At 35.9% G+C, this 26,941-nt stretch overlaps 2 protein-coding genes and 1 pseudogene across 2 annotated transcripts; 1 reads left to right on the top strand and 2 right to left on the bottom strand.

Moving 5' to 3' along the window:
* Positions 1-314: 314 nt before the first annotated feature.
* Positions 315-14,783, bottom strand: LOC132286856 (PGR5-like protein 1A, chloroplastic). The gene is made up of 11 exons (XM_059789262.1): positions 14,481-14,783; positions 10,339-10,454; positions 9,993-10,089; positions 9,774-9,874; positions 7,931-7,987; positions 6,867-6,943; positions 6,671-6,722; positions 1,657-1,767; positions 1,454-1,551; positions 1,219-1,294; positions 315-623 (listed from the first exon to the last, which is right to left on the bottom strand). The coding sequence occupies exons 1-10, from the start codon at positions 14,671-14,673 to the stop codon at positions 1,225-1,227; spliced, it is 972 nt and encodes a 323-aa protein (XP_059645245.1). The 5' UTR covers positions 14,674-14,783; the 3' UTR covers positions 315-623; positions 1,219-1,224.
* A 2,823-nt stretch (positions 14,784-17,606) lies between these two features.
* Positions 17,607-19,982, top strand: LOC132284221 (anthocyanin synthase). Its single transcript, XM_059786305.1, has 2 exons — positions 17,607-18,370; positions 19,203-19,982. The coding sequence occupies exons 1-2, from the start codon at positions 17,871-17,873 to the stop codon at positions 19,765-19,767; spliced, it is 1,065 nt and encodes a 354-aa protein (XP_059642288.1). The 5' UTR covers positions 17,607-17,870; the 3' UTR covers positions 19,768-19,982.
* Positions 19,983-20,102: 120 nt separating this feature from the next.
* On the bottom strand, positions 20,103-26,906 carry LOC132284223 (glyoxylate/hydroxypyruvate reductase HPR3-like; annotated as a pseudogene).
* Positions 26,907-26,941: the final 35 nt, after the last annotated feature.

Here is a 26,941-nt window from a genome sequence, read left to right as displayed (position 1 = left end):
TTCACATCATCAATGGTATAAGTGTATGCTACCCTTTTTAAGCAGCATAAAAGTAGGCATCGACTATTAATGTCCATAAAAGATTTGAGTAGTCCATATGAATCTCATATATGTATGATATGATGGTCAGGGTTCATCAAGGATGATTGATCTATGGAGAATGAGATACCATGAATACCAAGTTCAGAGATAAAAGATACGTAACACATTATGGATGATCACATTTCTCTTCATCTAGCTGCAATTGATGCACGTATTAGCCAAAGTTGCCATACAAGCAAATACGCATCAAAGGAATTAACGATTATGAGACAGACAAAAATAAGGGCAGCTTGAATATTACAAGTAAAGCATGTGTTGTTCTATTAAAATAGGTCATTTACATCATGAAAATTTGCACTCTTCGTAGTGTACAAGGCTATAGTAGATTTACATATGAATATTATAGTACAAATACATTTCAATATACACCTCAGTTATGCAACAGCCACCGTGTCTGACTATGAAACACGTTTCCCCTTCTACAAATTGTGTATGATATATGCCTAGTCGGCGTGCTTTGCCTGCAATTTGTGATAGCAATGGTACTGATCATATTTTAGATCCCTTCACATGGATTCTTCCTGCAATCAGGAGCCTTCGTATTGTTATTTACTGTGTCAACAAAATGCCTAATGGATATAAGTTATGCAAAGTTGCAAACAACCCTTATAAACCACAGCTAGGCTTGCAATTTGGTGAGGATGTGAAGGGCCTCCGGTCTTAGACCCTATGTTAAACAAAAGAAAAGAGAGAAAAAAATGTAATGGGACTATGAGAGGATTAAAAGAATCCACCTAGTCCATTATGGTTCAACCAGAATGGGATTTGGAACAGACTAGCACCAACAGCAAAAAAGCAAGGTGAGACTGGTATTGAACTCAGTTCCAATGTCATATGATGATGAGGTTAGTATAAACCAAGAATTCATGTCGGAATGGCCTAGTCAACCAAAAGTTGCAGCACTCATCAGCAAAATGTTAATTGCAAACAAAAGGGTGCAAAAAATAAAAGAAAAACAATCAACCTCAGTGACATCACTCTGGTTCTTTATAAGATTCCGTAAACATTAGTGAGTAGTTGCTGAGTAGCTTCTTTGACACATCAACTCTACAACTCTACAACTGCTCTAATACTATCATTTCTTTACAAGAATTTTAAGGTAGACAGAGAGTGTACCTCCGCTCATGCTTCACTTCCTTCTGGTAAGGTAATCAAGCGTGTCTTTGAATCATATACCAATTCAGTTCCACAGCTGGGGAAGAATTATTAACAATAGTCAAAAGTTACGGGAAAAAGATCCTCTTTCCTTTTTAAGAAACAGAGACGCAAAAAAAAAAAAAATTGATTGCAGGAACATAGATAAGGTATCATCAAAAGGTCCAACAATTAATATAATTACCCATTCACTTACTTGGAGCATTTGAGAGTGTTGGTGGTACCCCCACTAGCAATTGACAGTATGGTCCCAAAGAAGGAATTATTCTCTGTACCGCAGTTCGGACAGGGACCCTATAAGTATATAATATTTTTGTTAGCTTTGCAATACATAGCAACTGCAACAATTACATGATTGTCTATATAAATTCTTATAAAAAAGGTTGATAAGGACCATACCTTTAAAATCAAGAAGTCTTTCACAACAACATTTGTGATTGTGAAAGCTAACCACAAGATGAAGGGCAAAGCAGCAAACCATGTGAAAATGAAACTGAACGGCTCTGGAAGCTGTAACCCGAATTTATAAAACCAAATATATATATAACAGAAATATATATACGCTACAGAAGAAAACAAATGAACTATTTACACAAGAAAAAAACCCAACTATATCACATATGCTGAACTGGCTTTATCCCAGTCACATTTACTTCCTTTATGAGTTACTACATGATTCTCTGAGAGAGGGTGTCCAAGCCCCACTTTAAAAAATTATAGACCACAAGTTATAATAAAAAAAAATAAGGATATGTGCACAATTGGCATTGTCATGAATCACAACTGGGAATTGTAAATTAGTTGAGCCAAGATTGAACTTGAAAAAGAGAGAACGAAAATGAAAAAAAAAAAAAAAAAATTACGCAGGTTTAAAGAGTGGGGATATTCTCAATTTGTAATGGAACTAGTTTAAGGATAGAGAAAATAATCAGAATCACTCATGCTGTTCAAGTAAATTAAGAATATGATTTTTTAAGATCAATTCATTCAGTTAGGATGAATTCAGGAAATTTGTTAAAATACTGTTGGTGAGGTTCTCCACTGAAATTATCCAAGGGTAAACTATCAGCTGCATTATTCACTTATAGCACAATTGTTATGGAATATTCAAGATACTTGAAATTCTGTAAGTATAAAAAGCAATGCCTTAGCCATCTATCTGATGTTGGCAACTTGGCACAAAGATTTTTTCTTTACCATTTCAATCCATCAAAAGCTTTTGGTAACAGATCTAATTTCGTTTCTTTTCTTTACAATTTTTTTTTTTTGTTTTTTTTTTTTTGGTAAGTTAACAGATCTAATTTTTCTCACCAAGTTAAAACATTTTTTTGGTCTTCCCCTCTCCAATCTTGCACAAACAAACTTGTACCAGTTCACAAATTTCACATTATCCAACCAGCATCATCAGTGATGACCAGTTTTTTCAATGTTTCAGCACATATCTTTGTTCCATAGATCCTTTAGAGGATTTTGAACTAAAATACTTGCCTCTGATTTCATTCTCAATTTGGTTGAGGAATTTGACAACAATTCAGGGATGAAGCTTCATACTGGGAATCAAAGGGTGAGGCCACAGGCCAATAATACGTTTACAAGTTCGGGTCATAAATTTTTCCGACCTTAGTTTACAATGTTTATGGCGACATCAAAGCCAATAATAGTAACACTTGGTACTCATTATATCACTAGTGATTTGCAAGCAATAATGTAAACAGGTTCTACTGTGTCTATGGGATTTTTTCAAAAATAAGTAAGAACCGCTTTGGAATTCCTTAGTGAAGAACAAAATGTTATAAAACTCCATACCAGAGATAAAAGATCCGAGGTAAAAGGGGGAAGTTAATTTCCAGTCATAGGTACGGTCAACTTCACATTGTGAACAACAGCGTTGCCAAGTACCAACAAGATAGATCTAGCTATTAAAAAACTTGTGGTCATTGTGTGGCGCAATGGTAAAAGCTTAGTTCCCAAGTGTGGGAACATGGGTTCAAGTCAGGGGAAAACCAATTCGTGCAACTTCCCCTGAGGTTTGGAATTTACACCATGGATTAAAGTTTCAGCAAAATCACTCTGACCCAGTGTCATTAAAGGCTCAAGGCGCTAGAGGTCCTTTGGAGCCTAGGCGCGAGGCGCATGGCGAGGCACGCTCCTGAGTGAAGTGAGGCGCACAATTGAAATTTTAAACTACTATAAAAGCATTCGTATCTCATAAGTCGTATCAATATTCTAAAAATTAATATCAAATATAAAATAGTAAATTCATCAACCATATAAGCATGAACCATAAAACAAAGCACAAATTTGTTTTCTTGAAGGCAAAACAGAATTTGTTTTTTTGAATGGAAAAACAAAGCACAAAAAGAAATAAATCTATTAACAAAAAAAAAAAAAAAAAAAAAAAAAAAAAAAAAAAACCAGTGAACAAGAAAAGGAAAAAAAACAGAGCCAAAAAAAAAAAAAGATGCAGAGACAAAAGAAGTAGATGAGAAGAGAGAGAAAATGTGAAGAAAAAGTTAGGAAAAACAGAGCCCCCCAAAAAAGAAAAAGACAGAGAGAGAAGAGAACTAGACGAAGAGAGAGAAGTAAGCAAAGATGAGAGGAGAGAGAAGTAAAGGAGAAGAGAGAGAAGAAAGAACTGACATGGCTTCATCGTTTGTCTCAGTAACTAGGGCTTTGTCGTTGGTCTCACAGTCTCACTCTTTCTATGTTCACACTTTGACTCTTGGGCTCTCTTATTTGTTTGTTTATTCTTTTGAACAAAAGTTCCTTCTTTCATAAGCTTAGGCTTTCTTATTAGTTTATTAAGTTTCCAAAAGTAGCCTTTTTGGCTTAAGAAACAGAATAATTATTTAAAAAAAAAAAAACAATGAGGCTGCGCCTAGCAAATAGGACGAGGCGAAACCGAGGTACGCGCCTAGTAAATATCAGTGAGCCTGGGATGACAACAGGCGCTAGATCTGCGCCTAGAGCCTAGACGCGCCTAGGTGCGCCTTTAACAACACTGCTCTAACCTACCTTGGCAACGTTAACATTTACAATTTTCCCCCATGCATAGATATCTGATATGGTGACTATATGTTGGTGTAATTCTTAATGTGCAAAATTACAAATTTACCCCTTATCTTATTTTCTACAATTTGTCAGTTTATGTTTGGTCTGAGCTGTGGCGATTGGGTGGATCTGTAGGTGGGATTTGGGGGGGGGGGGGGGGGGGGGGGGCACTACCAGCTTGAATGAGTCCAAGGAAACCACTATAGCACAGTGGGATTTGGGTGGGTGGGGGGGGGGGGGGGGGGGGGGCGCGCCAGCACCAGCAGCTTGAATGAGTCCAAGGAAACCACCATAGCACAATGTTCAATAATACCCCATTGTGACTGTTGTCGTCATCCCTCATCTAATTGAAGAATTGAGTGTAATTAAGGCAAAAAAAAAAAAAAATCTTAAATTTCATCAAGTCACTGTTTCTTTTATTTATTTGGCTTTTTTTAAGTTGATCAATGCGCAGACCAAAAAGGAAACATCGCTGCCGCCACATCATATATATTTATAGTATATTTACAGGATATGTACTTTAATACACTGTGAAATTATGATATATTTATATTTATAGACACATAATGCTATATATTTAATCCATAATACATGCAATAGCTTATTATATATATATATTGATATACAGATCCAAATACCATATGAAAGGTTAATGGTTAGAGAGAGAAACAAAGGCTGATGGTTGAGTTTAGAGAGAGTAACAATGGTATTAATCTGGGTCCTTTTGGATTGTCCAGTAATCAAATCTCTTTTCCTTGATATGAAGTCAATGATGAATCAGTAGAAGACCGTGGTGGAGTTGGGGCTAGGGATTGGTGATGGGGTATTCTGTAGAGGAATGGCAGTGTTGATGGCATTGGTGGGGGTAGCAAGAGAGAGTAAGGGAGGAGGTGGTGGAAGGATGGAGGTGGTGCAGGCATGAGAGGGAGAGAGTAAAGGTTGATGGTTTATATTTAATTTGTTTATGGGTATTATCAATTATAAAAAATAACTAAAGGGTTAATTGTCATTTTAGCATACCTAAGGGTACGATCTGATGGCTCTAATGGCCCCCCAGGGCCCCACCCGGGGGGGAGGGGAAGAAGGACTGTAATTTGGGCCTAACCTCATGGGAGGTCGATCACATTTTTCATCAAACTTTAATCTACGGGTTTAAAACTTGAATCCCACGGGAGGTCAGGGTAATTTACCCTTACAAATCCCATACCAGTATGTGACTTGTCTATCGGTCTGCCCTTGATAAACGGGGACCATAACCGAAATACCATTGAGTAGTTTTGATAGACGACTACAAAAGACTCAAGAACAAGACTAAAAACAAAGAATTCGATTGAGGAACTTCTTAAATAAGTCTTCAACTTGAGAAGCCTCTTTACCATGGTTTTCTTAAAGCATTTTATTAGAATGTGCTTGCCTTACAAGAAGTTAAATAAAACATGCCAATACTCATCAGTCATCCCAATGAAGTTTGTCCGAACCATTTGGGGCCTGCCATACAGACCATGTTTTGTCAATCTAGGACCATGCTTTCTATTCTCAATATCTCTTTCTTACTACCTCAACCTACATCCTTTTTGGTCCTCCCTCTGTGTTGTAGCAAATGAACTCCCTAATGATCCAACTAAATTATATGACTTGTGATGTCATTGAACATTTCAATTTCTAGACTGGAAGGCGTGACAATGACTTCCCGATCCCAATTTAACAATTCCCTTGCAATATTCTAAATGGAGACAATATACCATTAAAAAAAATAAGTCCTTTGATCCTGACGCAGAAAATATGGTATGTTGGTAAGTTAAAGTTAGCTTTAATAATGCATGCCTGTCACATTAGAAAATTTCTCTCACCCTAACTGTCATTAAAGTACCATCATTCCCTTATTTTGCCCATGATAATGTACATCTATTTACTTGTAACACCCTTTTTTACCCAAAAAAATTCAGAATCAGTCTCTTTAGACTCTTCTCGTATCTCCTTCTGTTAATATAGATTCTGAATTTCTTTATCAATTGCCATTTGCCACATACATCCCTCTTCCTTCTGTTCCGGGACACAGCCTGGTTTGATGCGTTAAAACTTCAAACTAGCAGCTGCATAGTCGATTTCAATTTACATTTATTGGACCAACTCACCCAGGTTCACAGCCTCGAAATGTGGCAATTGTGGAATGGCTAAAGATTTTTTAACCGTCGGCCAAATTTAATTTCAAAATAAGAATCTGCTACAGGCTTGCAGCCAACTTATTTCACCCACCAAAAAGAAAAGAAAAGAAAATTTTAAATGAATTTTGCATCTATTAACTTCACTGTTCCAAAGTTAGAATGAGAACATGAAAAAAAGAAAAATAACGATTAGTTACCTCCAAAAGATATGTTATTTCAAATCCTGTCAAATCATCCAGGAAGAAAAACCTGTGAAAACAACAATTGAACAAACACACATAAACAAGTTGGGTTTCAACAAGTAATCTATCATTAAGATAAATATGACAATAATAATTCTATAGGATGGTGGTGAAATACCACTAATTATTGTACAAAGCCAATGTTACTTACAATGTCAGAGCAACAACAGCAGCGGGGACATTCAGCAAGAACATCTTGAAATAGTCAACAGATAGGTCACTGTAGACCTACAGGAAGACATTTAAATCAGTACAACAAAATCCAAGCTCATCTTCTAGCCTTTACACTAGCACACCCCCCAAAAAATGTCCTCAAAGTCTGACAGGAAGGAAGACAACTTTAAAAACAATTGATGCTAGCACTATAGGGACATCAATTATTTCACAATAAAAAAAAAAAAAGAACTTCTCAAAAATCAAAGAGTAACCATACCCTTAATTTGAAAATCTGAAAAACGAGTGCCGAGGTAATAAATATTTGCAGACAAGCCAGGGAACTAAAAATAACACTTTAGTCTTGTACTTAATAGGTTCATCAGATGGAGAAGAAAATTCTATTGAATTTGACTGTAACATTCAGTAAAAAATAATTTACATCATAATTGGTGTATGCTGCACAGAAACTTTATAATTCACAATATCTACTTCATAGATACCGACTAAAGTTGAAAACTTAAGATACCAACGTTAGATGAAAATGCAATATATCTCCAAAAAGCTAAAACTGAATTGATATGATGTAAAATGCACATGTAAGTCCTAAGCATAGCCCTCTTAGTGATCGATATATAACGTGAGTCAGGTGTCATGCATCCATGCTATGTATTAAACACACATCTTAGTAGCATGCTCATAACGACCCTTCTTTTCCTTCCTAGAGGTAAAATTTGCATGGAATACAATTTGTGGAGTCCATTGGACAAGGGAAAAAAATTATAACATACCTATGGAGAGAGAGACAGAGAGAGTTTATTATATCAGTGTCTATATAATGTAACAAGTATACAATTGTAGTAGCAATCACTACCTATAAATTACTTTTAGAACCAGTTTTCCTAGTTGATTTCAGTGACAGACAATTATGAGAAAATACGGGTAGTCGTGATAATTAAAAATAATAATAATAATAATATCAAATTTGTGCATTTGATAAAAGCACACATAAAAAAACAAAGAAAAGAGAGAAGGTAGAAGTAATTTAGTAAAGGAACACACCTTTCTACTACGGAGGCTGCATCGAGGGCCTTCAACCACAATATCACTCCCATCCATCTAGAAAATAATTATGGATGTTAAAAACTCGCAAGTAAATAGAATCAGAAGCACAGGCAGGAAGAAACAAGTATAAACAGTGGCATAAGCTTGTTTGATACTAGTAACAAGAAACTAGAAAATTACAAGATCAAACATGATTAAAATATGACATAAATGCTAAGTACAACTACAGATATAACATGCATGAACATGAACATAATATTACTCTCCTCACAACCGATATAGGAATTCCATAAATTTCTTTGGCAAAAAAATTTATGTTTCAATGCAAGTGTTTCACATGTTATTTTGTTATAATGAATAGACCAAGATGGGATGTAGAAGACTGATTATCTAAGACAAAGGCATTAACTGACACGTGTACCTGTTGTAAATGCACGTGTACTCATGAGCATATACAAGCAATGAAGGGAATATGCAGACATTTAATGGAGTAATAAAATTTATAGTTGCTAGCAGAGAAAGCAGAACCTGACCCCAGAACATGGTGTTGAAATTTAAACTTACTAACAAACTGGCACCTTCAAGCAATACTAATATTTGATAAGTAGCATCTATAGATTGACCTGCATGTATATGTTCCATTTACTGGGTCATCATCCATTAATCAGAAAGTAACTTATAGAACTTTCCCACCTCCTCAAACTTTGGTCTATTGCTAGCCACCAGCCTATGTACATTTCAGCCAATTATTCACTTTACATTTCAACAAATTGTCCACTTAAAATGTAGAATTGAAAAAGCAACCACCTTATAATTCTGCAATTGTTGTCTTTTACACACACACACACAATTGCATTGGAATAAAGTTTCTGCCAACATCATAGTAAGAAATTGTTTCCCCCTTACTTACGCAGAAATAAATTATTAATATAGCATTGTACCATGGCATATTTAAGCGTCTTAAATCAATTGGCTATCAGCTACTGAATACAATAAAACAAATCTAAAGGCACTGACAATAACATCAAATTGTTTATTCAAAAAGTGAGAAATCTCCGGAAAATGTACATACAGTGGTAAATTTTTGAGAATTATTACCCTATCTCCATACATGGCACGTAAACCCAAGCACTCAAAGACTCGACTTCAAAAGATCTATTCATTTGCTCAAACAGCCTGACACACACACACACACACTCTCTCTCTCTCTCTCTCACACACACACACACACACACACACCACTCTTTAGTTTCTAAATAGGAAGTGCAATCAAGCTTCTCTAGAAACTAAACCCAGTTAGCTAAACAAGATTCATTAAACTAATGAACTAATAGGTACTTCGACTAAAAAGAAGCCTAGAAAGAGTCAACCCCAACTAGACAGCCTCAGGCCAAAAACTGAAGTGATTAGAAATATTTTAATAGAACTAAAATAAGCCAACATTACAATGAGATTCGTTTTGTCCCTTCTCTACACACAAATAAATTTTTGATGGCATAGCAACATGGAACTTTAAGTCCAAAATTAATAGGTGATTACCTACCAGATAAAAATCAAAGGCACTGATAAAATCAATTTGATTCACAAAGAAAGAAATCCTTTGGCTATGTACAACACCATGGAGAAATTTATAAAATTATCATCTGAACATCATAATTAGTCTGCTAAAAGAAAATAGGTAGAGAAAACAGTGCTTGGGTTATTTTCAATGTGTTGCTACATTACAATAATGTCCAGAATACTATATATCCTCTCTAATTTTGAAAGTAATGGTCATTCTAAGTTAAACTAGATGCATATTGTTCATCTAAGTTGTGTACATGATACCAATAATGCAAACCTTTAGTTGAATCTTCAGTTGGTCATAATCTTCATCACTCATTATGGGTTTCCCAGCCACATAAGCCATTGAAGCTTCCAGAAACTTCTGTTCATCCGAGCCTGCATTGTGAATGAACCAAGAGAGTAATGCAATGGACATCTTAGATATTCACTAAACGATTAAAGGTCAACATCATAACATAGAAATGGAGGCTCTATATAAGACACAAGTCTGTACTTAGCATGACCACACTGCTTCCTTCCCACATTAGTTCCTCCTTGAGTAGGTCAAATTCCTCATTTGACATGATAGCCTTTCCTTCATAGTAGAAAGACTGTAGCAAAACCAGAAACAAATTATATATCTCTCTCGTATAGAAAAGAAGAAAAGCAGATGCATACAGCATCAGAAACAGTATTGGTAAAATGGAAATAAAGTACTTTATCTGCAAACAAATGACGTGGCAGAAGTATGCAATCAACTGATATAGACCTTTAATCTGACAAAAATCTAAAGACTAATATATATGGATCAAAAAGGAAATGAGGAAAAAGAAATGAAAAGTATCTATTTAAGTGCATACTTGAAGCGCTTGAAGAAATTCTTGCTCAAGCTCTCCCAATGACTTCTTCTCTTTCTTGTCTAAGTTACAGTATGGCAAGACATTACTGTCAACAACGTCATCTTTTTGGACCTGATCTGAAAGCAGAAGTGGAGTTAATGAACGGAATTTCAAAATAAACAGTGCTGAAAAATGTCAATTATAACATTCAATGGTTGCAGCAATTCCAGTAATCCATAATTTTACCTTTAAGAGTGTCTCGTTTCTATTATATACTTTCTTTCTCCTGGTGGGGGACTGACTAGATTGTTCCGACTATATAGAATTAACAACACAATCTGTTTCAGCTCACTATTCCACTTGAGATACGAATTCAGTGATGTATCAAAATGTGTTCTCACTTCACCCACTTTAATATTTAGCCTTTCTGTGGTCTTTATCATGCTGTGACACAGCTACAGTTGTTGTAAACATGATCAAATCATCTCATGAATTCTTTAATGTAGTTTCTCTTGGTAATAATTTTCAGTCCATTTTATATTTTTTTGCAATTCCCATTTGATTGCATTTTCCATTTTAGTACAGGCACTGACATGTGAGTTGTATATCAGGCATTTATGCTATACTAATTAAGTATTGAGCATGAACACCTTATTTGGGCACAGCCTCACTTAACTTGTCATGAAACTAGCACATGAAAGCATATGTAAAAAGTACAACCCCTGTTGCACTTGAGTTGTCACATGACTCACACATGAACATTTGGAATAAAATTAAGAGTGAGGATAATTGTGCTATGGCAACAAGGGGTGAAGTTGGGGGTTATAAGTGTTGTACTCTCCCAGTTTCCCTTTATAAAATGTCTAGATGTTCCAAAATAAGCATCATAAGAATTTAAGAAAACTGAGCCTAGTTGCCTCATGTCCTCTTGTTCTTTTTTCCTTCCTCAGCTTGTCCCTATTCTATCATTTTCCTATCTATCCATTTTCCCCCTCATCTCTCCTCTTTAGTGGCACTTGCAGGATATTGCAGGTTTGCAACCACATGTATCATGTAGGTTGGAGAATTTATCGTGATCAAGGGCTTGAAAAACCACTATAGATGCACCATCCAAGCAACTTTGTCTTTATTCTCCTTCATTCACTCATCTAAATAAATCTTCAAATCATTTTTATTCTTTCATTTCCTTCTACTTACAATTCCACCATCATTCTTCCATGGGTTTGTAGCTGCTTGGCCGACCTTAAATAAATAATGTTTAACTCCTTAATTTTATCCCCTAATGAGAGAAGACTTAGTACATACAGTTGTACGCCATATTGCCTTAAGTTATCACGTCATTTTCATATTATTTCCAATTTAGGTGATGGAGATCTTAATAAGCCACTTGGTCCACATATTTATTATAATCATAGGCGTAGAGTAGGATTTTATTTTTGGTAGTAGAGTTTGATTAGGGATTTTGGGTTATATTTTAATGCTTGTGACATTGAGTAGACACTTTTGAAAATTATTGACTATCGATTACAGAGATCAACCAGCAATTTTCTTCCCTCTATCAGAAGTTGTTCAGATTTTCTTCCCTCTATCAGAAGTTGTTCAGATACAGATAACACGTGGCGTATTGACCCAAACTTTTTGGAGTATTAACTGTAGTATCACAAGCTTTACACTCCATAGGAGAGTTCTTTTCAGGTAGGGAGAATCGATGGAGATCTTGATGAGCCACATTGTCTGCATACTTATTATAGGCGCAGGCGTAGAAGATGATTTTGGGATTTGTTATATATTATATATTTCTTAGTTCTTTAGGTTTTATTTTTGGTCGTAGAGTTTGATTAGGGTTTTATTTTGATGCTTATGTATATGCAATTTGTGACATTGAGTAGACACTTTTGATAATTATTGACCATCAATTACAAAGATTATTGAGAGATTTTCCTCCCTCAATTTCTTCTTCTTCTTCTCCTTATTTTCTCTCTCATTCTGCATCATCGGGTCTATAAAATGATTGTTGTCACGTTGAGGATTTTATGAACAATTTCTTACTTGCTTATCAGGTATCTTATCCTAAAACAAGGCATGATGCCACATGACTGGAGGAAAAGTACAACAATACCAATTTACTAAAATAAAGGGATATACAAATTTGTGGCAATTGTAGAGAAATTAAATTAACGTGTCACACAACGAAACTATGGGAAGGGTAATAAAACAAAGGCTAGGAAAGGAATCCAAGGTATCCGATAGCCAATTTGGATTCATGCCGGATACATCCACAATGGAAGCTATATATATACTTAGACAATTAGTTAAAAAAAGGTAGAAGTAAGCAACAAAACTTATATACGGTCTTTATAGACTTAGAAAAAACGTATGATAGAGTCCCAAGAGATATAATTTGGTGGGCTCTACAATGGGAAAAACTTCCCTCACAAATCATAAAAAGTATCCAAGATATGTACATGAACAGAAAGACTAAAGTCCGTACCACATGTGGTGAAACTTGTGAGTTCCCCACAAATGTAGGATTGCACCAAGGATCGGTGCTAAGCCCATATCTATTTGCTGAAATCTTAGACGAAATAACAAAAGAGTTCCAAAACGAGGTGTGCATGATGTTTGCAGATGATATAGTGCTCTTAGACACTTCTAAAAAGAACCTATCAACAAAACTTGAATGTGGAGAAATGTGTTGGAATTGAAAGGATTGAAAATTAGACCAACTAAAACCAAGTATAAGAAGTGAAAATTTAATAAATAATGGTCATCGACAATATAATGTTAACACTTCAAAACCATAAAATTACTCAAAACAACCATTTTCGATATCTAAGATTGATAATACAAAAGGAAGCTGAGATGGATAGAGATATAAATAGTAGAATTGGAGCAGATTGGACCGAGTGGAGAGAAGCTAGTGGAATTTTATATGATAAAAGAATAACACATAGAATCAAAGGAAAATTTTATACGACTGTTATTAGACCAACTATGTTGTATGGAGCTGAGTGCTGGGCCCTAAAAAAAGAAACAAGAGCAACGCCTTCATGTAGCGAAATGAGAATACTAAGATGGATGGGTGGAGGGACTAATGAGAGTGTGAGACAAATTAGGGGCGGCTCCCATTAGTGAGAAAATTAGAGAGAGTAGACTTAGATGGTTTGGACTTTGGACACCTACATCAAAGACCTAGAGACGCATCTGTCAAATGAGGAACACTAGTTGTAATAGAAGGTAAGAGATGGAAAGGGTGACTAAAAATACATGGGATGAGGTTATTGAAAATGAATTTTAAAAGCTAAATATAGTAGGCAAAATGGAATATAATAGGAAGGATTGGAGAAAGAGAATTCATGTGGCCGACCCCATTCATATGGGATTAAGGCACGGATGATGATGATGATGATGATTCAATGGCTACTTACTCTACTAAACAATATAGGTCTGATTGGTATAAGGTCCTCACTTCTTAGACAAGGCATTACTACCATAGACCAATCCTAGGATGCATCTCTCTTTTTTATCAACCGAGTTTAGATACCCTAGCTTCTAATATGGAGAATAAGTCATTGTGAATCTATAATACACCATAACCAAAAACACTCAAAAGACAAAGAGAGATAGAGAGAGTATAACCATAATGGACTGTTAGCCCACTCAATGTATACAAAATATATTCAAAACGAGTCAGTTACATTCTCAATAGCATTGTAATTACCTGGTAATTTCTTGGCACTTTAGAATTCAATAAATAAATTCCATTCTAATTTATCTAGCAATGACTCCATAGCTGCAGAATGAACTTATTCAACTCCATCAGGCAATCCAAAACAACCATAATCTAGATAACAAGGTACCTGATTTACCATACAATCATCCTAACCGTCTTTAGAAACAATAAATCCATAAACTTTAGGTCATGCAAATAATACTAATATTTTATCAACCGTAACAAACCCACTCCTCCATACTAGATTCCATGACAGTAATATACCAGCTTAGGCCGAATGCAAATAATACTCGGTATATTACAACTGTAGTCATGTGAAATATAACATTCGGACATTATTGAGCAACATTATCCAATTCCACTTGAAAAATCAAATATATACTACTAGATATTATAATATATATATAGACTTAAGACATAAAAACCTAACCTGGCTGGTCAGTGGTGGCTTTAGGTGAAAGTCTGAAGAATCTGTGTCGAAGCAATAACTGACGGCCTATGAAATTAATAGACTGAACCCTCGATGATGATGAAGGAGAAGAGAGAGAAACAACGGGTTTGCGAGAAGGGGCAGTGAAGAAACGAGGGGGGTTTGTCAGAGCAAACCCTAATTTGGTGGCCATTCGTGGCCGTCGTGGTGGTGGTGGAAGTGGAAGTGGAAGTGGAAGTGGAAGTGAAAAGGGTTCTGAATATCTGGGTAACGTGGTGGGTGGTTCATTGTGACTTTGTGAGAGAGTAGATGATTTTCTGGGGAAGACACAAGAGATAAGGCAACTCCACAATGTGTGGAGGGAAATGAAGACTCTTGTCCTCCTCTTCTGTCACGATGAATTGTTTGCTCATAAAAAGATGCCAACTCAGCATCTTAATCTAAGACTGGTGACACGTGGAGGGATGGTGTAACCCACGTGGATGCATGGGTTTGTCAACATTATGGGTCCATCGTTTTACAGTATCTTCCTTTTACTTATGGACTGATGGTGACTTTGGTGGACTGGATTAGTTGATTTGTTTTGTGAGCCTTGGATTGAGTTGGGCTAGGCTTTATGCTTCATCATCGCATGATTCACCTGGACCATTGTCTTTTTACTCTTTTATCCATGAACTTTTTACTTTTTTCCCTTGGTAAGGTTCTGGAAAGTGCTAATTTGTGAGAATTAAGAAATTTTGTGAAAAATGTCGAAAACCATTATGCTTTATATGGTCCATATTAAAAAAACTCTAAACTTATTTACTAGTGGCAACCAATAATCGAGTGATCTCTTCTTGTGATAGCATAACTCTAAAGAGTTTGAACTCAATAGTCTTGAATTAACAAAAATCTTAGTTCAACCATTTTGTGACTATTCTTAGAGTCAATACACAAGCATATATATATATATATACATAGATATATATAATTACAGGTTGGATTTGATTTGTTCCGATTCTAGTGAACCCCAAACTCAAACCAAATCCTAAGTTAATGTTTATTTTTGAAATTGGAATGCGACCAAACCAAAACAAAACTAGGCTATACGGTCCAATTCAGTTATGACCGGTTCACTGCACCCCTATACCAAATCAATGGTAGGAGAAATTACTAAACGTACGTTATTACTTTTGATGCAGGAAATTCTAGAAATGGCCGTCATCAACGTAATTCTCATTTTGCCATGGGCTGGGCCGATGTCAATTGCTAGAGGCTTTGTTGGGCCAAAGTTGGGCTTATCTTTTTTTATTACACATGTAATTTGCTTTGGCTTCTTACTGGCCTCGTCGTAAATATGAGTATATATAACTTGAATTATTGTATATATAAAATTGTTTAACCTTTAGGAAAAGTAAAATAAAAAAGTTTCAAGAAATGGAATATGGTGAAATGATCGATGGTCAGGTGTCCCATTTTCTTTGTAATAATGGGTGTTCTTTTTTTATTTCTTTCGAAAGCTATGCAAAAATGGGTGTTCCGTAGTGGACTTTGGATTTAACCTTTTAAATTAGGACAGAGAGTTGTTCAGTCTCTACTATATTGAAAACAATGGTCTTGCACACAACCTTTCTAGGTAGCTTTCCCTAGTTTCTCAAGTATACCTAACACTCAAACTAAACCTACTTCCATAGTCAATTAAGTAATCTAACCATTTATTTACCAAAAAAAAAATATATAGAAAAAAAAAAAAGTAATCTTAACATTTTAGCATCAAAGATTGGCCTCATAATATCGCTCTTGAACTAATTATTTAGTAAACTGTTCAACTTTTCAAGCAGGCTTGTCCGAACTCCTCCTCCCTCTAACTCGTAAGGATAATATAAAAAGCAAATAATATGTACACTTACAATTTTGAGGTTTATTTTTTGGCTTGATATATGCTAGATAGTAGGTAGTAAAATTTTCTGGAAGCTTTTGGCCATTAAAGTCGTTGATTGACTGACTTTTTTTAATTGGCTACATTCCAAATCCTAAAACCCTTATTTAATTGCTTGAAATGAATGTTATGGAAACATGTGAAAAAACGTTACTCTCATCACGATTTTTTTGTTGATTCAGGGAAACCAAACATTTAATTAAATTTTTTTAGTACAATGTCATACGACTTACAAAGTGGAAAAAAGTTACTATTTTATTATTATTTGTTTTTTTTTGCAAGTCTTTACTACTTTTGACTTTTGAGTAAAAGATCGATAAATGATCTGATGGTAGTGATTTAAATTGCTATTGTTTATCACATTTTATGTTGTGTGGTACTTCTGTAAAAATAAAATAATAATAATAATAATAAATTATCATAAACAATATTATACCTTACCCCCACAAAATATATATATATAATAATAATAATAATAAATTATCATAAACAATATTATACCTTACCCCCACAAAATATATATATATATATATATATATATATATATATATATATATAATATTAATATAGGACAACAATTAATTATTAACTAACGACTCACATACATATTATCCACTTTGAGAGGTAGAAGAGATACCACTGAATTACCAGACCCTTGATATTTTAGGGACATGAGTAGCACATATTATATATAGAAATTAATAAGCACAAACAATATAGGGTGAGTCAACAAAAAATAAAATAATATTTAAATTTGCCAAAAATGTAAAATTAACTTAAAATATACTAGTATTGAATTTGCTTATTCATTAAAAGAGTTTCGTTATAAAAAAAAAAATTGAAGTTAAAGTTGATTCAAAATATGGAAATTTTTATAAACAACATCAAGTCGAATGAAAGGGTTAGCTATCACGTGCATGGTTGGTGGCTAATTGGTAGATGGTTTTCAAAAGACTGTTCTAGGGTGGTTACTATACAACCAACACACACAATGACACACACACACACACACATTAACATTCTCAAGCCTTAAATGAAACCTATGGTTCTAAATTGTGGCTGTAATTTTCCCCCGTCACTCGATCTTATGCGACGGTTAGGGTTCCTCGTGTTTCAATCCTCCAGTCAACCCACCTTCCATGCATCTTCAATCTTCATCATCTCTACGACTCTTAATCCTATCTTTTTGAGTCTGGTAAAGAGCTCAACACGTGAGGAACAGATACAACTCTCTCTCTTTCTCTATGTTGGTAGCTCTACCCCATACATTTTTCTAGAGCAATTTGAATGCCGTCAACTAATTTTTTATTCGTTTTGCACACAATTTAGTTGAAGTACGGTTCTATAAAAGCTCACAAAGATTGGCAATACAAGTAACATATTGCTTCAAAGGTCTGCATCGTTAGTGATCATATATATTTTCACACACAAACACACACACACAGTGTTGTAAGTTGTAACACATTGTTGCAATGGTGCAAGTGGCTCCAAGAGTCGAAAGCTTGTCAAGCAGTGGGATCCAGTCAATCCCAAAAGAATATGTGAGGCCCCAGGAAGAGCTAATGAGCATCGGCAACGTGTTCGAGGAGGAGAAGAGGGATGAAGGGCCTCAGGTGCCCACAATTGACCTCAAGGACATCGATGCACCGGACAAGGAGGTCCGGGAGAGGTGTTTCGAGGAGTTGAAGAAGGCGGCAACGGATTGGGGTGTGATGCACCTTGTCAACCATGGAATTTCCCAGGATCTTTTGGAACGCGTCAAGGCTGCCGGAGATGCCTTCTTCGAGCAGCCGATGGAGGAGAAAGAGAAGTATGCTAATGACCAGGCCTCTGGGAAGATACAAGGGTATGGAAGCAAGCTAGCCAACAATGCTAGTGGGCAGCTTGAGTGGGAGGATTATTTCTTCCACCTTATCTTCCCAGAGGACAAGAGGGACATGTCCACTTGGCCAAAGACACCAAGCGATTACATGTAAGTTCTTCATCCTAAGCGATTACATATTTGATTGAATCTGCTTTCATTAAAATATATTAGGAATATATGCTTGTTTGCATTATTTAATCGAGTTAAGGAACACATGCAGAGACTTAAGAAAGATTGTATTTTGGGATTTAGAAATTATTTTCTCTTGTCGGAAAAAATTTCTAACGATGATATGATTTGAATATATTTTTCAAATGTTTAGAGATTATATATTTCCAAACCTTGATTTGAAACTTTGAGAGTTAAGATCCAAAACTATAAGTAGTCGGACAAAGGTAGACCGGTGTTATATACATATTTTAGCACACAGACGACCCTATTAAGGGACCAATCGCCCCCATTAAATTTTTTTTTTTTTTTTTTACAAAATTATCTATAATTTTTGTTAAAATTTTAAAAATGCCCCTATTCAATTTTTGGTAATACCTCACTATATATTTTGTTCTTCAAGTCCACCCTTCTCGTACAATTTCTCGGGTCTGTCACCAATAACATCATAACACATACATATATATATAGATATATATGTGGATACTGCTTAGCTACTCATCGGTGAGTAGCTTTACCCTACTCACTCCTTGTGTGTTTCAATAATAATTTACCACATCAGTTTTAATAAAAATATAATCCACGTTTATTCAATGGTTGATCCGAAAAAATCACGAAGATGTGAATTATTTTATTATTAAAACTGATGTGGTATATATATATATATATATATATATATATATATATATATATATATATATATATCATGAACTAATTGTCATGAAATAGGGGTGATTATAATTATATGATTAACTTTTTGCAATGGATGAAGACCTGCCACAAGTGAGTATGCCAAGCAACTAAGAGGCCTAGCAACCAAGATTCTCTCAGTGCTATCTCTTGGCCTAGGGTTGGAAAAAGGGAGGCTAGAGGAGGAAGTTGGTGGCATGGAAGAGCTCCTTCTTCAAATGAAGATCAACTACTACCCCAAGTGTCCTCAGCCAGAACTGGCCCTAGGTGTTGAAGCCCACACTGATGTGAGTGCACTCACTTTCATACTCCACAACATGGTCCCTGGTCTCCAACTGTTCTATGATAACAAGTGGGTCACAGCCAAATGTGTCCCTAACTCAATCATAATGCACATTGGAGACACTATTGAGATCCTGAGCAATCGCAAGTACAAGAGCATTCTTCACAGGGGACTTGTCAACAAGGAAAAGGTTAGGATTTCGTGGGCCGTTTTCTGTGAGCCACCCAAGGAGAAGATCGTCCTCAAGCCCCTGCCGGAGACCGTGTCCGAGACTGAGCCGCCTCTCTTCCCGCCTCGCACCTTTGCCCAGCATATCCAGCACAAGCTGTTCAGGAAGACTCATGACTCCCATGATACTAAATGAGTACTGCTTTGGTTACCTTTAATATTATGCCATTACTTTTATGTTAGGACAGTGATCTTTATTGTTTGATTGCATGTTTGAAGCGTTAATCTGGGCAGGAACTACACCATTGTATTTGTCCTCTTTGTCTAATACGTTTGAAGTTTTCTCCAATTGTAATCATGGTGATTTTGCCTGTGAAAATCAACAAATATATGTGTGTTAAATATTTATAATGTGTGGCAGAGGATTTAAGGTTCTTGTTCTTCTCACACTTCCTCAGCAATCAAATGAAGGCCAAGAAAAAAATATTTGACGGTGCAATAAGAAAACTTAAACATGGGAAAACAAATAGAAAATCAACATCAACTTTGGTAACACAAATTATTTCAGGAATTGCTTGATAAAGAAAATGTCCCAACATAAAAGTAAGCAGGAATGGGGAAAAAAATGAAAAATAAAATCGGAAGAACAATGTAAAGGGACGACTTGGAAATGGTCTACCAATATAACATTATGGCATTTCAATCTGGCATGTTCTTCTAAAACTTGTGTAGCTGCATTTGAAGCCAATACCTCTTTATTATCTGATATTGTCAAAGCCACCAGAAAACAAATGAAAATCAGCTAGCAGACTTCTTGTTCCAGTTCATCATTTCAAAGTCTTCTGCCTCACTAGCTCAATTTGTGTTGTTAGTACTACAACACCGAAGCAAGCTTGAACAGCACCATCTAAAAGACCTGCACAAAGACATCAGCTCCATTGACTAGGAACTAGCTACTTTAAAAATATTTTGATGTTTAACGGATGATGAACTTCATTATGAAGACACGCTGTCTCGGAAATTATGTCAAAAGAACAGATAACCCCCTCATTCAAGTTTGATCCGCAACAGCAAAAGTTTGTTTGATAGAGTGCCTACAAGCTTGCGATGCTCATCTCTAGCAAAGCATCACGTGGAGATAGAACAATCCAATGCAACATAGCTCTTTCAGTAAGTCATCATTCTCAAACATCCGGACCTACATCTGCAATCTCGCATCGCTCCAAACACCATAACACCAGTCTTTCCAATTGCCGTCACGACATTCCTGCTAACTGTTTGGTGGTTTTTGTTTGTCAATGCACAACAAATACTGAGAATATCAATATTAGCTTCAAGGTCTCAGCGATTTGCATAATAATAGTAGAATGGTAGATGTTGTTTCTTCTTCCCTTTCCCTGAGAGGTAGGCAATGATGCAGCCAAAGGCCTTGAACCTTTCTTCAACCTAAGAACCAATATAGTACAATCAAAACCAACTAAACCAAAGCTAATTAATATCAAGCCATAACAGAACCAACAAAATTTAAAAGCAGATTACACATCAATAATTGGCATGCACGAGTTCCTTCAGCCGATGGCAGAATAAGGTTAATGTTCCAATTTGAAAATGTAACAAGTATAAAATAAAAACTGACAATTCCAATCTATCAGCGAGAATGTTGGGAATGGTCTATGAACTTGATATAGTCGAATTTAACTCCAAGGCATTGTTCTAATAGTTGTGCATAACTGCAATTAAATAGCCCAAGCCCCTATATTTGTGTTATTGCCAAAGTCACAAAAAACAATGACAAGTCCAACTAGCCTCGCAGACACTATTCCTTATTTTCAGTTTTATATCCATCTCATTTTTTCTGAATCTTACACCATCAAAAGGAGCAAACAGGGCATTTGCAATAACTGCCCAAAAGTATCAGCTTCTTTGATTTAACAATTATTTCTTTTTTGAATTTTCTTTTGGTATCACTTGCTGAGAGAGTAAACATCGATAGTTTGATTGGTTCAATATTTTAATAATAACTTTCTATTTTTTAAGATTGAAAATCTGAAAACTCTAACATTTCTCTAAGAACTTTTAGTTAAAAAATGTTTGTTCTCTTATCATATTAAACTTTTGCCATTATAGTAACCAATCACTACCTACAAAGAATGCTCCATTCTCTTTTTATCTCTATAATTATCAACCCAAATAATTACGCCCAACTTGTAATATATTCATTTGCCAATGCCAAGTCAACTTACCCCATCAAATGTCTGTTACTAAAGAACTTCACTTACCAAAGTTCTTGATTAATTGAAAGAACTATGCCAGCAGCAGTGGACTTGACACCATCCAAACTGGCAACTCCGATTGCATCTCTGGAAACTGTACGTATTACTTCCGTGGAGGAGAGACCCACGTTCGGCATCCATGATGACCTTTCATTCTCATTGCTATCACAGCATCCCTGTTAATCTGTCAATGCAAAACAAATAATAAAAATGTCACTATTAGCTGCAAGGTCTTGAGGATTTGCATGGTAAGGGAATGACATGTGACTTCTTCCTTGAGAGGTAGGCGATGCTGTGGCTAAAGGCCTTGCTCCTTTCTGCAATCTTGAAACCAATATATCCCATCACCACAAAATCATCTATCCTGTCATTGGAGTCCTAACGCATCAAGTTCTTGAAGAAACAGTAAACCAGAAAGGGTGAGGCTAATTGGGGCCTAACGGCCTAGTAATAAGCTTCTCTAAGCCCAGAGGAATGCTCATTCGCGACTAAGCTCCAATTCCTGTGGTGATTGTTGGCAGGACAACCAGCAGAATTGTTTCCTTAGCAATAAGTATGATGGACCTTGGAGGATAAGTTCTGGTTGTGTACCTTATAAGAATATAGAATTAGAATTAATGGTTAAAATTTGAAAAAATTAATAAGCAATATATTGAGAAGTATATTACAGCGGACTAGCTTGGACACTCAAATGGCAAAATTGAAGACGACTAACAAGGGAAGAAAATTACCATCAAAATTGAGGCTGTTTGATAACTTATTTGGCAGGTAAGTTCCCAAGGGTGTGAGAGCCTAGCTTCTTTATCATTATCCAAAAATAAAAAGAAACCAACAAGCATTACATATGTTCCTAATCCCTTCCAAATTGAATAAATTTACTACCAACAAAAACAACAAAACTAAAGCTAATTCAACATCAAGCTAACAAGCCAAGAATGGATAAAATAACCAAAAAATCATTCATTGGTATGCACGAGTTACTTCACGCAATAGCAGAATAAAGGTAATGTCCCAATACAAAAATGTAACAAGAAGAAGATGAAAACTGACAATTCCAATACGCTGGCAAGAGTATTCAAAGTGGTTTATGAACTGTAGTACAAGGAATTTAACTCCAACTGTTCTGAAATTTGTGCCAACTGCAATTATACCATGCTCCATGTTATGTAGCATTTCTGAGGTCACCAAACCAATGACAAATACAAATAGCTTCACAAACACGCGCGCGCACACAAACACGCGCATAAATGCATGAAGAGATATCATCCATTCTTATCATCTTGTATCCATCTCAATATATTCTAAATTTACACCATAAAAAGAAGCCAAAATCAGTGCCATTTGCAAGGACTGCACAAAGGAATAAACTTATTCGGTTTAACAATTGTGGGAGAAATATTTTGACATTACACAAGATCTTGACATCTACAAGTGAAGAATTCATTGATAGAATATAAAATAGTCAATGCCAATATGATGTCGAATCTTTATATGAATCCATTCTGTTAAAAAGAATGGATTCCCCTCATTCAAAGTCCAACTGCGATAGCAAAGGCTTATTTGAAAAGAAAGCCTCTAAGTTGCCTAAGAATACCTCTTGCAGCGCTGCAAAGGATTCTGGGGTTGCAACAGCTTTATGTGGAGACAAAACAACATTATCCAACGCGAATAACTCTTTTGGCACGTTAGGTTCATTCTCAAACACGTCGAGACCTGCACCTCCAATGTCACCTCACACCAAAAACTGCACCAATTCCTTCTCATCAAGAAGAGCCCCACGCCCAACATTAATAATGATACCTCTGAAATATTTAGGGATACCTCTATGCTCCACAGGTCTAAAGAAGCCACATTGTTCAGTTTTATTGGATAAAATTTCAAATAAAATCAACGATTGGTGTAATAGTATGCTTTCAGTAGCAGGGAAAACTGACTTGATCAAGACAGTTATCACTCCGACTTGTTTGTACTGGTGCAGTGTGTTTACATTGCCTATATCAGTGTCCTCAATCAGATTCAAAACTTGTGCAGGGACTTTATTTGGGGAAGCAGAGACACATTGAAGAAAATGCACCTCTTAAGTTGGGATGTTATGTGCAGACCTAAAGCTGAGGGAGGTTTAGGTATCCGAAAATTGATAGATGTGCAACAAGCAGCTCAATGTACATTGGCTTGGGATTTTATTCTTAGCAAAGATAGGATTTGGGTTCCATGGTTCAAAACAGATATTCTTCTCAATCTACTTACTGGAATGCAGTCCCCAAGATCTCTCATTCTCTCCTATGGAAAAATCTGATAAATGTAAGGGATCTTATGCATCTTAATATTAAATGTTCAATTGGAAATGGGCAAACCTTCAAGCTACTGTCTGATCCATGGTGTGAAGGTCATTCTTTACTTCAGAAATTTGGTCACCGTATTGTTAGAAGACTGGGTTTTGCTTGGGATTCCTCTTTGTCCAGCCTTATGGATAATGGAGGCTGGAATTTACATATTTTGCAGGACATCAATTTTCATCCTATCAGAGATTATATTCAAACACTGATTATTAATGACAGAGAAGATAAATATACTTGGGATGGAGGTTCATTCTCTTTTAAAAATGCTAGGAAGGGCTGTAGGGTTATGCATCCAGAGGTGTTATGGTACAAGATGTGTTGGGGTAAAGCCCAGCCTAGGTGGTCTGTTCACTGTGTTTTTCTGTTCCATAATAAGTTGCCAACAATGGTTAATCTCCCAAGGCGGAAGGTGCAGCTTGCTCCAAGGTGCTCTATTTGTTTACAGGAGAGTGATACAAGGAATCATTTATTTGTTGAATGCTCCTATGCTAGGAATTTTTGGAAGTGGATAGCAGATATCACGGGATGGAATGTTGATTTTTCTGAAATTTCTACATTTGAAGAACTTTGGAATTGGTTCTTTCAGCAATCAAGCAAAATGATACATACTGTAATGGTGGCTGGGCTATGGAGCATTTGGCAGGAGAGAAATAGAAGGCTTCATGGTCATCTATCTAAAACTTTTCAAGATATTGCTAGACAAATATTATTTGAAGTTTTAGATCTCTATAGTGTTTCAATTTCTGATCTTACTTAATTTGCAGATCATTGTTTGATCAGTTTCATTGTGTTTTTTTTAATGTTCTTATTTGATCATTTTAATCATTTCTGAGGGTATGCCCTCTGTGCGCCTGTAAATATTTTTTTCCTTTTTTGATACATTATGAAAAAAATAATAATGATACCTTCCTTCCCCAGTGCTGTCATGACATCCTTGTTAATTATGTGGCGGGTTTCTTCTGTCAACGCACAACAAATAATGAGAACATCACTGTTCACTGCAAGCTCATGGACATTTGCATAATAAGGCAATCGAGCATGCAGCTTCTTCTTCCTCGAGTTGTACGCAATACTGCAGCCAAAAGCCTCCATCCTTTTAGTAATCATAGAGCCAATACTTCCCAGCCCCACTATCCCAATTCTTTTACTCCCTACCTGCAATAAAATCCATGTCACAATATTGCAGTGGTATAATTCATTAAGTACAAAAACCAAATTGGAGAAACTTGCTATATTACTATTCCTAACATTGTTCCCTGGAGGGGGTCCCCTCCGGGGGTAGCAACATATTGCATCAGATATAGAAAAAAGTTTCATTTTCAGTATGTCGATACCATTTGAGGAGGATGAAGAATGAGTTTTCTAAACTTGATACTCTCAAGATTGCAGCATGTACCATATATGTAGAAGTAGTGTAAGATGCCGATGGCAAAGACATGGGGAGAAGTTACTTGCAACTATTTCTTGTCATAGCATAACATAACTAGTCCACATACTTGGGAAAGGACTACATGCTACAGACTCCAACCCCTCTTATAATCCGTACCTTGAAACCATCTATAGACTTGTTTCTTGATTCCAAAATACTTTTCTAGATACCGATACCTAAGAAGGCCAAGAACAATAAGTGTTTCAAAAATAACAATAATATTGATATAACAAAACAAAATTCAACCCAAATAACAATAATCTTGGTTAAATGTTGAAATCAATATATTGACCAATCACTACCTACAAAGAATGCCACATTCTCTTTTTATCTCTATAATTATCAACCCAAATAATTACGCCCAAAAATAGGAAAAATACCAATGCATCCTTGAAGATGCAAACATGTAATTTATACATTCGCCAAGTCAACTTACCCCATCAAATGTCTGTTACTAAAGAACTTCACTTACCAAAGTTCTTGATTAATTGAAAGAACTATGCCAGCAGCAGTGGACTTAACACCATCCAAACTGGCAACTCCGATTGCATCCCTGCAAACTGTTCGTATTACTTCCATGGAGGAGAGACCCACGTTCGGCATCCATGATGACCTTTCATTCTCATTGCTATCACAGCATCCCTGTTAATCTGTCAATGCAAAACAAATAATAAAAATGTCACTATTAGCTGCAAGGTCTCGAGGATTTGCATGGTAAGGGAATGGCATATGTGGCTTCTTCCTTGAGAGGTAGGCGATGCTGTGGCCAAAGGCCTTGCTCCTTTCTGCAATCTTGAAACCAATATATCCCATCACCACAATATCATCTATCCTGTCATTGAATTGGAGTCCTAATGCATCAAGTTCTTGAAGAAACAGTAAACCAGAAAGGGTGAGGCTAACTGGGGCCGTAAGCTTCTCTAAGCCCAGAGGAATGCTCATTCGCGACTAAGCTCCAATTCCTGTGGTGATTGTTGGCAGGACAACCAGCAGAATTGTTTCCTTGGCAATAAGTACGATGGACCTTGGAGGATAAGTTCTGGTCGTGTACCTTATAAGAATATAGAATTACAATTAATGATTAAAATTTGAAAAAATCAATAAGCAATATATTGAGAAGTATATTACAGCGGACTAGCTTGGAAACTCAAATGGCAAAATTGAAGACGATTAACAAGGGAAGAAAATTACCATCAAAATTGAGGCTGTTTGATAACTTATTTGGCAGGTAAGTTCCCAAGGGTGTGAGAGTAGCTTCTTTATCGTTAGCCAAAAATAAAAAGAAACCAACAAGCATTACATATGTTCCTAATCCCTTCCAAATTGAAT

This window comes from Cornus florida, unplaced genomic scaffold (assembly GCF_030987335.1).
Source record: "Cornus florida cultivar Cherokee Brave unplaced genomic scaffold, ASM3098733v1 CherokeeBrave_3.0.0_Hap2_Chr11, whole genome shotgun sequence".
In the NCBI taxonomy this organism is placed as follows: Eukaryota; Viridiplantae; Streptophyta; class Magnoliopsida; order Cornales; family Cornaceae; genus Cornus; species Cornus florida.
The sequence above is the reverse complement of the archived record's forward strand: the minus strand, read 5'-3'. Positions and strand labels throughout refer to the sequence as shown.

What these genes read in the sequence shown, in the direction of transcription:
- LOC132284221 (XM_059786305.1), top strand. Translation starts at nt 17,871, where the DNA reads ATGGTGCAAGTGGCTCCAAGAGTCGAAAGCTTGTCAAGCAGTGGGATC. An exon ending in AAGACACCAAGCGATTACAT is followed by an intron (nt 18,371 to 19,202) that starts GTAAGTTCTTCA and finishes CAATGGATGAAG; the next exon opens with ACCTGCCACAAGTGAGTATG.
- LOC132286856 (XM_059789262.1), bottom strand. Translation starts at nt 14,673, where the DNA reads ATGGCCACCAAATTAGGGTTTGCTCTGACAAACCCCCCTCGTTTCTTC. An exon ending in AAGCAGTGTGGTCATGCTAA is followed by an intron (nt 9,875 to 9,992) that starts GTACAGACTTGT and finishes TTCACAATGCAG; the next exon opens with GCTCGGATGAACAGAAGTTT. An exon ending in AAGACTTCTTGATTTTAAAG is followed by an intron (nt 1,552 to 1,656) that starts GTATGGTCCTTA and finishes ATATACTTATAG; the next exon opens with GGTCCCTGTCCGAACTGCGG.